The sequence below is a fragment of the Salminus brasiliensis genome, chromosome 17 (assembly GCF_030463535.1).
Source record: "Salminus brasiliensis chromosome 17, fSalBra1.hap2, whole genome shotgun sequence".
Lineage (NCBI taxonomy): Eukaryota > Metazoa > Chordata > Actinopteri > Characiformes > Bryconidae > Salminus > Salminus brasiliensis.
This window is the reverse complement of record NC_132894.1, coordinates 23303707-23315814: the sequence shown is the minus strand read 5'-3', so window position 1 is coordinate 23315814 and position 12108 is coordinate 23303707. Positions and strand designations below refer to the sequence as shown.

Below are 12108 nucleotides of genomic sequence, written 5' to 3'. Positions count from 1 at the left end.
AACATGTTAATATTTAAAATGTTCAGAGTGTGTGTTTCTGTGTCTGCAGGGTTTGCGGGGACATTTCACCTGTCAACGATAGACATTAGGAGGACATTTGAGTTTTGGGAGGCCAGCGTCCTCATTATCCTGGCTCTGTAGATGCACTTATTCAAACGATAGAAACTGCTGCTCAAATATTTACGCCATGTCCTTTTACATCACAGGACCCCTGAAATCTGAGTTAACAGTGTTAACTCCAAATTTAGTATAGATCCCTTGTAGTGTGGTTTCAGAACATCTCCAGCGTGACCCCAGAGTTTAGATTTGCGACTCCTGATTGGCTAGGCTAGGCTTTTGGATTAGAAATATGTTAAAGTAAATATGTTGTCCAAGTTATCCAAAAAGCTCTCCAGAGAAGAAATAATTGCCTTCACTAACAAGGAAAAAGATAGCAAAGACACTGAATGTTCCTGGACATACAGATGAAAGCATAGTTCACAAATTCAAAGTTAAAGAAACACTGGCTACACTGCTGGGATGTGGCAACATGAAAACCCAAGAATATCAGTGAACTGGAGATATCAGTATTGTGAGTTTGGAACTTCTGGTGGCTCGAAACACAGTGTGGCAGCATAAGTTACAACTCTGGTATTAGCCAAATAAATCCCAGAGATTCAGAGACTTTTGCTTTTTCCATTGGATTTAAATTGAGAATGAGTGTGGATAAAACCAAGAAAACGAGGTTGAGGATAAAAAGCGTCACAGGGCAAGAAACTGAGAAAGAAGCCAATGCCTCAAAGGAAACTTTGTCAGGGGAAAAATGGCAATACTGATGATGAAGGGAGCATGGAGGTGACGCTTGGCTCCGTGTTGTGTGCAAAGCCGTGAGTAATCTGAAATTGGACCTGAGAAACGAGCTCAGATGGACGAGCTGTCTCAGAGAAATGGAGAAGAGGATGACTGAAGAAGAAAGGTGGAATATCGGAGTTAAAGACTCCTTAACCCAGCTCATCCATGATACCCTTTGTTGAGGACTTAATGAAGAACAAATTGGAAGATGTTTTGGAGCTGGAGCTCTGTATAGAAAGAGCCCATCATGCACCGGCTCCCAAACCACCAGCTGGTGCATCACCCCGCTTTATAGTAGTTAGGTTCCTGCAGTTCTGCAGAGACGCTGTAGACAAGGGTGTCCCCTTAGCCAGAGTCTCTTTAAGTTGTACGTTGAAACTTTGGCTCAGATCATTAGACAGGAACGACAATTAGAGGGTATAAATATTGGGGAAAAATAATACAAGACTTCTCTGTACGCTAATGCTGTCAGGTTTATCTCTCAAAAGATCTGTTAACTTTGATGCTGCAGAGAGAGAGAGAGAGAGAGAGAGAGAGAGAAAGAAAGAGAAAGAGAAAGGAGGCATGGCACAGCCTTGTTAAAAGAATTATTATGTTGCTGGGAACAGGATACACGGGACAAAATTTCTGAGGTAGTGTGGTCATGAATATGGGAAATCCAGAACTCTTTAGCTAATTTATTTACTTGGAGGGATTTTTGCTGGAAGTATTTGATTAGGTATTTCATAACACCCAAGCTCAAATCTGTCATCTGTGTCTCCTTTTCTTTGCTGGAGGGAGTGCGGGTCAGTGGAGGTGGATCATGCTCATGTAGTTTAGTACTGCCCAAAAATATAACCTTATTTTGGGACTATATGGGGGCGATTCATTTATCCTGGTGTTTAATATAGAGGTGAAATTTTACTCAGCAGTTACTTTGGTGCAACATCTAAAGACCTATGAAAGAATGATGGTTATCTATTGAATATTTTTTGCTTGTATGAAAGCTATTACTAGGTGTTGGGTCCAAAGAAAACATCCAACTGTGAACTGTTTTACTGAAATGGTCACTGGTATTCATTCCATGGAAATGTTGACTTACGCCATACACCTCCAAGGGGACAATATAATGCCAAACATGTTAATATTCTTTAGTACATTGCAAGCTAACCTACTCTGCCCCTGTCTGTATCATGTGTGGATGTGTACTCCTGACCTTCGCTATAACACCACCATCAGGCCATCAGGCTGAGCTTGAGCTCCTGAGTAGCGGGAAGGATTACTACCTGGTGACCAAGTTTCATGTTCGTACAACTTACTGTCTGGGTATTTTTTATCAGAGAAAAGAATAATAATAATAATAATAATAATAATAAGTAATAATAGGGAAAGCCTAACAAATACAAAAGGATTCTACACACTGTGTGCTTAAATCCTATTAAGAACGTGAAAATCTTAAAAAACATGCACATGAAAAAAAATCAGAACAAAAATAATAGGGTTCAAAGGACTACATGCTTGGACCTCTAATAATATATATTAATATATATATATATTTCGCACTATACAAATAAATTTGATTTGATTTACAGGCACATTGTGGAGTTATGCTCACCTGCTGCTTGTTGTTGGGTGTGTAGGGGAGCATTGTAGAGACATGAAACATTATTTCATGATCCTTGTATACCATGTAGAGAGAATGAGTGCCTGTAGAATCAGCTGCAGTAACATAACAAAAATGTAAATACACATACATACATATATACACATATATATATGCCTGCCTTCACATGCATATGAACTTAAGAGGCATCCCATTTCTAATCCATAGGGTTTCATATGATGTTTGGCCACTCTTTGTAGCTATAACAGCTTTAACTCTTCTAGGGAGGCTTCCCACAAGGTTAAGGAGTGTGTCAATAGGAATATTTGACCATTGTTCCAGAAGCGCATTTGTGAGGTCAGAGACTGATGCTGGAAGGCCTGGCTTGCCGTCTCCACTCCTCAAAGGTTTGTGCTTTGTGCACTGGTGCGCAGTCATGTTGGAACAGGAAGGGGCCATCCCCAAACTGTTCCTGCAAAGTTGGGAGTCCAACGACTATCGGTATGCTGAATCATTAGCAGTTCCTTTCACTGGAACTAAGGGGTGGAACGCAACTCCTGAAAAACAACCCAACACCAAAAAAAATTCCCCTTCCTCAAAACTTTACACAATGCAGCCAGACAAGTATGGTTCTCCTGACAACCACCAAACCCAGACTTGTCCATCAGATTGTCAGACAGAGAAGCATGATTTGTCACTCTGGAGACGGAGTCTTCACTGCTCTAGAGTCCAGTGGCGGTTTTCACATGAAGTTTGGAGGTCTGCAGCGACTGACTCTGCAGAAAGTTGGGGACCTCTGCGCTCAACACGCCTCAGCATCCGCTGACTCATTTTACGTGGCCCACCACTTCATGGCTGAGTTGCTGTCGTTCCCAATCGCTTCCACTTTGTTAGAATACCACTGACAGTTGACTGTGGAATATTTAGTAGCGAGGAAATTTCATAACTGGACTTGTGAACAGGTGGCATTCACTGAGCTCCTAGAACAACCCATTCTTTCACAGATGTTGTAGAAGCAGTCTATGCCTATGCGCTTGGTTTTATACACCTGTGGCCATGAAACTGATGGGACCACCTAAATTCAATTATTTCAAAGGGGAAATAAATACTTGTGGCAATATATACAGTATCTATATACAGGAGTAAACAAAAATACAAGGGGTGTTTACATAGTGCAAACATTTTGTCAAACTGACACAGGTGTTATGGACCAACACAAATTAAATATATTTACTATGTTTACTTATTAGTACTTACATTTATTATCCAGCTGTGCCCTGTACTTTGTGAAGCCCTTTAGGAGAACTCTTTGGCCAAGTAGATCCAGAAACTCCTCGAAAGCGGGACTGCCACTTTTATTATTATACATCTCCTCCTCTGTGCTCTGGCCTGCTTGACAGTACAGTATTCCCACCTTGTGTTGATAGCTCAACTGCAGTGAAAATGTAGTGTAAAAAATATCTTTGTGATTTGTGGAAGTGATAATCATTTAGTTCTGGTTGTCTATAATAGCTCCAACAGGCCACATCAGATGTACAAATATAATAGTGTCAATAAACAAGCCAGGTCAGTCAATGCCTAGTCAATACAATACAAATAGAACACATGTATTCACAATTTCAAAACTTCAAATAAAACATTTATATTATTAGTAATAAATTGTCCCATTTGGACATGTTTATAATATAAACACTGAAACATAAATGTGCTCAGATTATCAGTTCCTGTAAAGACTGGTTCATATGTAGTACAGAAGTGGCAAAACAAGTGCCAGCCCTTGCTTGATGTTCACTCTCTTGCACCACCTTCCCTAGGGCCTGTGTTCTGTGACAGCACTCCAAAAATTTAGATGACCCATGATCCACTTCACTACTTTGTCTAATTCTTATTTCTATATTTTAATGTTTTATCCCTTATGCTTAAATAATCGCTCCCCATATGCCCTGATGTATTCATATTGTAGGTAGGGGTTAAGGGGTTAAAAAACAAAAAATCTATTAAAAAAAAACAAAACACCTCAATGTAAACCAAATGTAAACTCTTACTTACAACAAGAGTAAGACCCAGGCCTATGCATGTAAACCAGGAACATAACACTGATATTTCTGCTCTTACTCTCAAGGTTTTGAAGCTTTATGGAATAATAATAATAATAATTTAAAAAAAAATAATAATAAAAAGAAAGTTTGTGTGATACTCACCCCCTGTTGATCCAGTTTGAGCAGCTGTTCTGACAGTTTGGGTGAGCTGATGGCCAGTCGAAGGCACTGGATGTTGAGCTCAGGCACCACATACTCCAGCACTTCTTTCAAAGGCAAACCACGCGTGCTGCCATGCTTTGCAGTGGAGGGCACAGCATCCTCCAAGATAGACCCCCTCAAGGTAGTGAGCTGATTGTGTGGTTGCAGAGAAACAAAGACAGAGATAGACAGACGAGGCAGAGGTCAGAGAGATGAAAAAAATATAAGACGAGAGCCATGCTATGAAAGTTAACCTGTGGTTTCATAGCGCCATTGTGGTAACTAGATTGATTGATTAGTGTTTTTAGGGTCGATATCAATCGCCGTTCAGCTCTAACGTTTGTTGAGCCTATACTTTACTTTTTGGAATCAACCAAATTTAAAATGCTGTGGGACTCCAAATACTAGCTGAGACTTTTTCCTGTTTAGTGCGGAGCTAAAAGTGGAAACACAACTGAAAAAGGGCTTTGTGATTCCTTTATCTTTCTGACGGTCATTGCTGTACTTTTGGACATGGTTAAATGTCCATCTAGTTCCATCTAGCAGTAGAAGAAAGAACTGCATCGTCCTGTGACTGAGGAACCTTGCGCAGAGCTGCTGTAATCTTTTACTAAAAAATTTGATTAGAATACAATCCAAGCCAAAGAAACATGCTCGCCGATCTGACATTTTGCCTGTAAACCGGCAAATACTGATACACAGCCAAACATTTTTTCAGAGGTTTAATGTGAAATACACCTATACAACCATAGATAATTTTAGAGAAACCTACCAGATCACAGTGCTTCACATTGTTAATAATTTGAAAAAGATACAAAAAGCATAAAACCAGATTCAATATGGCACAGAGGCTACAATGTAAAGAATGTGAAATGTATAGTAACTTGCTGGCAGCTATTAGCTTGTTAAGTCTGTTGTCTGAGGTTGCTATAGAAAATGTCAAATTAAATAACATTCAAATTACAGTACCTATAAAATACTGACATTTTTTTTATCATAGTACTATACCCGTTATTACATTGATCTTTTTATTGTCACAGCAAAGTGGCATTCGTCTGTCCACTGAAGCTCTGTCAGAGTGACCCTTGGGTTCCTGCTCACCTCCCTGGCCAAGGCCCATCTTCCTCAAATCACAGTCTGGCCTGGCATTCAGGTCTAAAAAGATTTGAATGATGGTGGCCACTGTGCTCTTTGGGACCTGTAAAGCTGCAGCTATTTTTTATACCTTTCTCCAGATCTCCAGATACCTTTCTATGCCTTGACAAGGGTTGCAATATTTCGGGAATTTTTAAAGTTTACCATGAGAATTAATGGGAAATAACAGGAATTCATGGGAATAAAATGTGAATATTCAAAGCTAATGGTGAGGCAACATGTATTTGATAAATATACTGAAGCATAATCTTGGCTAAAATACTTAGCAAAAGTAAAATACTAGCAAAGCTGCACCTCTATCCCAGGCACATGGCACATTACACATTAAAGGGCTATTGAGACCACACCCCCTGCGTTCATTGTTCATTCCTCCATCACATGCACAGCATGTTATTCTGAACTGTTTTGGAATCATATCTAAGTATTTTAGCCAAGATTCAGCTTAAGTATATTTTTTTTTTACCAACCATATGCAAGTTTCTAACCTTTAGATTTAAATATTCCCATTTTATTCCCATTAATTCTAGTTAATTCCCATAACTACATATTTATTCTCATGGTAAATTTATTTGTATTATTACGCCTTCATGTCATAACATGAAACTTACACATTATTGTAATATGTACAAAACTGATGCACAACAACTGAATTCCAGATGTATTCATAATTGATGTGAAGTGTTGAAGTTATAAGAAATATATTAATGACTAAATACATAATTAGTTCATGATTAATTATGAATCAAGAGCTTAGAAAAGTTTTAGAATTGAATGTTATAAAGTGTTATAATAATTCCAAACGGATTAATTCTAAGTGAAAATTAAAATAAATTTGACATATGCTGCTGTTACAGTGCCCTCCATAATTATTGGCACCCCTGGTTAAGATGTGTTCTTTAGCTTCTAATAAATTGAGTTTTTTTCTAAATAATATAGGACCACGATGGAAAAAAAGAGAGTAAAATCCAACCTTTAACTCAAGTGAATTTATTCAGTAGGAAAAAAATCCCACATTAAGAAATAATTGTTTAACATCAAATCATGTGTGCCACAATTATTGGCACCCCTGATGTTAATACTTTGTACAACCCCCTTTTGCCAACAAAACAGCACCTAATCTTCTCTTATAATGTTTCACAAGATGGGAGAATACAGATAGAGGGATCTTTGACCATTCCTCTTTGCACAATCTCTCTAAATCATCCAGCGACCTGGGTCCTCTCCTCTGCACTCTCCTCTTCAGCTCACCCCACAGGTTTTCAATGGGGTTGAGGTCTGGGGACTGAGATGGCCATGGGAGGAGCTTGATTCTGTGTGTGGTGAACCATTTCTGTGTAGATTTGGCCATAGATTTGGGTCATTATCTTGTGGAAAGACCCAGTGACGACCCATCTTCAGCTTTTGGGCAGAAGCCACCAGATTTTGTTTTAAAATGTCCTGGTATTTCAAAGCATTCATGATGCCATGCACCCTAACAAGGTTCCCAGGGCCTTTGGAAGAGAAACAGGCCCACAGCATCACTGATCCTCCCCAATATTTCACAGTGGGCATGAGGTGCTTTTCTGTGTTACGCCAGACCCACTTAGAGCATTTGTTGCCAAAAAGCTCTATCTTAGTTTCATCTGACCAAAGTTGAAGTTCCAGTACTGCTTAGCAAACTCCAAACGTTTGCGTTTATGATTGTGAGTGAGAAAAGGTTTTTTCCGTGCATGCCTCCCAAACAGCTTGTTGGCATGCAGATAGCGCCTGATGGTTGTTTTGGAGACTGTGTGACCCCAAGAAGCTACCATTTGTTGCAATTCTGTAACAGTGAGCTTTGGAGACCTTTTTATTTCTCTTATCATCCTCCTCACTGTGCGTGGTGGCAAAATAAACTTGCGTCCTCGTCCAGGCTTGCTTACCACTGTTCCAGTTGTTTTAAACTTCTTAGTAATTCCTCTTGACAGTAGATATGGACAGGTGTAGGTGAGTGGCTATTTTCTTGTAGCCATTGCCTGACTTGTGGAGGTCAACACACATCTGCCTTACTTGAATGGTATGTTCCTTTGTCTTTCCTATGTTGAAGAGAAATGGCCTTGTGTTGTGAATTACTAATTAAATGTTCCTACATACTCTGATCAACTTCATAAACTACTGTAGAATTGACAGAAATACTTTTTTAATTACATTTATTTCCTAAGAAATGTTAGGGGTGCCAATTATTGTGGAACAGGTGATTTTATGAAGAATAATTATTTCTTAGTGAGGGATTTTTTTTCCCCCTTAAAATTCACTTGAGTTAAAGGTTGGATTTTACTCTTTTTTCCATCGTGGTCCTATATTATTTAGAAAAAAAATCAATTTATTAGAAGCTAAAGAACACATCTTAACCAGGGGTGCCAATAATTATGGAGGACACTGTATGTTAAACAATGTTATCCACTTAATCTCTTAAATTGCATGTGAATCATAAAACAGTCAAAAAACAGACTTAAAGTATGTCATGCTTATGTCATGGTGCCAGAAGCCTGTTTTGGTGGGACATGGAGTATTAACAGCACATTAGGCAGGCAGTCTCAATGATTTGTATTTAGTAAGTTTTCTTTTTTCTGAGCACGTGTAACATAATTTAATGGGAAATGTTGTGTTTATGTGGAAGCAGGTGGTGCATCACGTAGTGTGTTGCCCTACCTCACTGGTTCTGAAGATAACTCTGTAGTTATAGTGCACGCCCTCTTTGCTTTCCTCCAGTCTCTCTCTGCGTACACTTAATGCCACAGGGCCCAGGTTCTCATCGATACCAAAATAGTTCTGATGCTCTAAACCAAAACAACACATCCCGGCAACAAATTAAATAAAGTACATTTCCTAAGCATGGGTGGGGAGGTACTGAAGCTTGGTTAGTTTAAAGAACATATTTAAAAATTTCAACCAATACTTAACTTACACATTAGTATATATCTGTGATATCCCCTTCTATTTAATACATTCTGCTACTCAAGTTGTACCCAGTTCTGATACTGATGCAAACACACACACACACACACACACACACACACACACACACACACACACACACACGTTTGTATTGTCAATAGAATAGGGTTTTCTAAGGCAGATAAACATGACAAACCTAATGGCACCATACATAATTCCAGGTGTGGGCTTGAGGGGTACAAAGCCCTGTCATATTAAGCTGTGGAGCAGTGGGAATTATGGTGCTCCAACCAATACTTTTGGGAAGAATTGGGGAGATGGGGGATGTGTTGGGGTCAGTTATTCCATCAAAGCAGGATAAACTCTTTTTTTTTTATACCCTTGATTTCATAAAAAACAAGGAATGAACAGGTGCCCAATAAAACTTTTGTGTTTGTGTACTTCAAACCCATTGCATTGTATAGTCTTACCTTTATTGTAGAAAAACTTGTGGTAATAGTACGCCCCCTCATCAATATGTTCAATGATGTACCGTTTAATGCAGTCTCGTGGAACAGCATAATTCTCTCGAGATGAGTAATTATCATGCTGTAAGTCCAGTATGGATATCCCAGCATTCGTACAGTGAAAAGTGAGCATGGACTCAATGGAATGGTTTTCACTTCCAGTACTATATAGGGTCCTGCTGGTCTTACAAAGTCCTATCTTCCTTTCTCCCTCACCACCAACCTCATTGCGGAAGTAGGGGCAGCTAAGCAGCATACCACTGCCTTTTCCATCTCCTTCATCTAGATCAGTACAAGATCTTTGTCCAAGATCCTCAAAGCTACCTGGAGGAGGCCCACACACAGGTAGATGTTCAGCAATATCTCCTGCCCCAACAGCATTGTGCTGTGATGCAGCAGACGCTCCAGTAGTTATGTTCTTCCTGCGAGAAAGGTTACTCCGATTGGTAACTGCCTCACTTATGTTAAAGAGAACACTTTGTACATCATAATGTGCAAAACTCCTCTGGAAAGCCAAATTACAGCCATGTCTGCTACAACTGTCTTGCTCAGTCAAATGCTTGGCTTCACTCTTTATGGTCTTCAACCTACGAAATATTGAAGTTTCGCCTGATTTTTTCTTCTGTAAGAAAGACCTTTCTCTACTGTAAAAGAGTGCGCTGTCCAAATAATCAGAGTAGTTCCGGATGCAGATGATGTCCCCTTGTGCTATTTGAGCTGCAGTCTGAAGGCTCGGAGATATTGTCTCATGCTTTAGGTATTCTTGGAACCCATGTGGAGGTGGCGCACTGGGCTGCTTGGAGTGTTCAGCTGGGTAGACTGTTGGCGTTGTGAAAAACTCTTCATCAGGTAAACCCTGGCGATCAATAGATGAGGTACTGCCATACTCACGGTGCAAAGATGTGCCAGTGTTAGATTTAAAAGCAATCTGATCCACATCCTCTGCACCAATATCACTAATGGTGATGTCACTGTTGCTTCTCTTCTGCAGTGGATGAAAGCCTTTACTTGGAGAATGAATGAGCAAACCATATTTGGTTTCAATAAAACTCTGCTTTTTCAGAGCTCCCAGGTTCTGATTGATAATTTCATGACTGGGTATTCTGCTCTGGAAGTTTGTCATCAGGCTGTCATATGTAGGTGGAGGCCCATGGCTACTGTCCTGCCTCTGGGGCCAATCTGTCACTCTGGCTCGAACGCCCATCTTGGGCACAGCTGGTGTTCCCTGTATGTTTGGAATGGGAGGGCCCATATTCCCATTCAAGGCTTGGAGCTTCTTGGAAAATGGGTTCTCAGTCTGCATTCCTTGTGTGTAACACTTTAGTTCTCAAGCAGCAATGATTTCACTCTTAATGTTAGGGACTCTCAGGTCTAATGTACAGACCCTCCGGAAATCATGAATGACTTACATCATGTTGGACTGTCAACTGAGCAAACACTGTAAACTGATTACAAGGATATCCTATAGGTCTGTAATCATCAGAAAAGGGACGGATTCCTTAATCTCAGTTTCAAGGTCAAGAACTGCTAAAACAGCATTTACAAAAGCAGGAGATATGTTCATGTCATAGGCATGTGCCAAGAGTGACTCCTCTGGTGCTCTATGGAGAGAAGGAAAGAGGGAGGGAGAGAGAGGGGGGGGACAAGAAAGAGGGACATTAACAAATCTTTTGTCATGTAAAAATGTGTGACCAAGAAAGAATAAGCACCAACAGTGAAACATGCACAAATTTAGATATGGGAAAAGATATTTAATTTTATTTATTTTCATAGTGCTGTATACACACATTGTATAGTGTGACAGTAGGGTCTTCACTATAGGGTCTTTAGGGTCTTCTGGGTGCTTTCTGGGGTATGCTTTGGGTCATTGTCCTACAGAAAGACCCATGACCTCCTACAAAGGCAGAGCTTTCTGACACTGGACCCTATATTGCACTTCAAAAAGTCAAATACCACCAAAACATCTTTAAACTAGGGCTGGGCGATATAGCAAAAATAATATATCAATATATTTTCACAATACACAATATTAATTGCGATACACATGACTGCAGAAAAAGCACATTGCAGTGCCAGATTCTTAAAAAACTACTATTCAAAATACTCTTCCTTACTGAGTACAGTGATTTTTACTCAAAATATGCTACACTGTAATGAAATGTGCAGTTAATTAGCAGTGCAGTATTCTTTAAGCACTGACAATATCCTCAATATGGAGTGTACCATGATAACAATTTTTTTTTTACTTAATACGACAAAATATTTTTATTTTACCCAGCCCTACTTTGGATCCCACTATGTTTGACCATATGGTCCAAGTTGTTTTCTTTGGAGGGCTCATTTAATTTTCTGTAAATAGTGCCATTCATGACAGAAGCAAAGACATGGAAGGTGACCTATAGGATCATTTCAGACAGACATTCTTGCACAGGGTTCGTTCGTTTTCAACAACACCAGTGAAAATTCCTGTTGCAGCCAAGTAAAACCCATATTGTGTGTTTAAACGACAGACACACACTCCTGCCCAGTACTGAAGCCGCAACACTGTTTAGCTTGCTTCTCCACCTTCTAACACTTATTTTCATATATGTGTTTAGTCATTTACTGCGTTGTACGCTTACTAACTGCTTTTAGATTGTGTTTACAGTCTATTTCCACAGGCTTGTTTGTCAGAATTATAAATACAGTGTTACAAATATACATACACATACACCCACACCTAATTCTGTGGTAGTTGTCAGCTTCTCAATTACGATTTATTGGGACATGTAGCCACTTTGCCATGGTCTGGAAAAAGACCCAAAAAGTAACCCTCAGCTGAGATAAAATGTGGAGTATTGCACACTGTCTTCAACATGAGCCTGGTTCTCCAGACGGT

At 39.6% G+C, this 12108-nt stretch overlaps 1 protein-coding gene across 8 annotated transcripts in view; it reads right to left on the bottom strand.

Moving 5' to 3' along the window:
* Window positions 1-12108, bottom strand: part of LOC140537950 (signal-induced proliferation-associated 1-like protein 2) — a 65718-nt gene that overhangs the window by 42237 nt on the left and 11373 nt on the right. For all 8 annotated transcript variants that reach the window (XR_011977692.1, XM_072660279.1, XM_072660282.1 and 5 more), the window contains exons 2-6: window positions 9195-10831; window positions 8479-8606; window positions 4615-4803; window positions 3671-3845; window positions 2426-2529 (exon numbers count right to left, since the gene is read on the bottom strand). Coding sequence is in view for 7 of the 8 variants with exons in the window: in XM_072660279.1 (XP_072516380.1) it covers window positions 2426-2529; window positions 3671-3845; window positions 4615-4803; window positions 8479-8606; window positions 9195-10533 (1935 nt within the window). In the remaining variant the exon portion in view is untranslated. The remainder of the gene's footprint in view (window positions 1-2425; window positions 2530-3670; window positions 3846-4614; window positions 4804-8478; window positions 8607-9194; window positions 10832-12108) is intronic.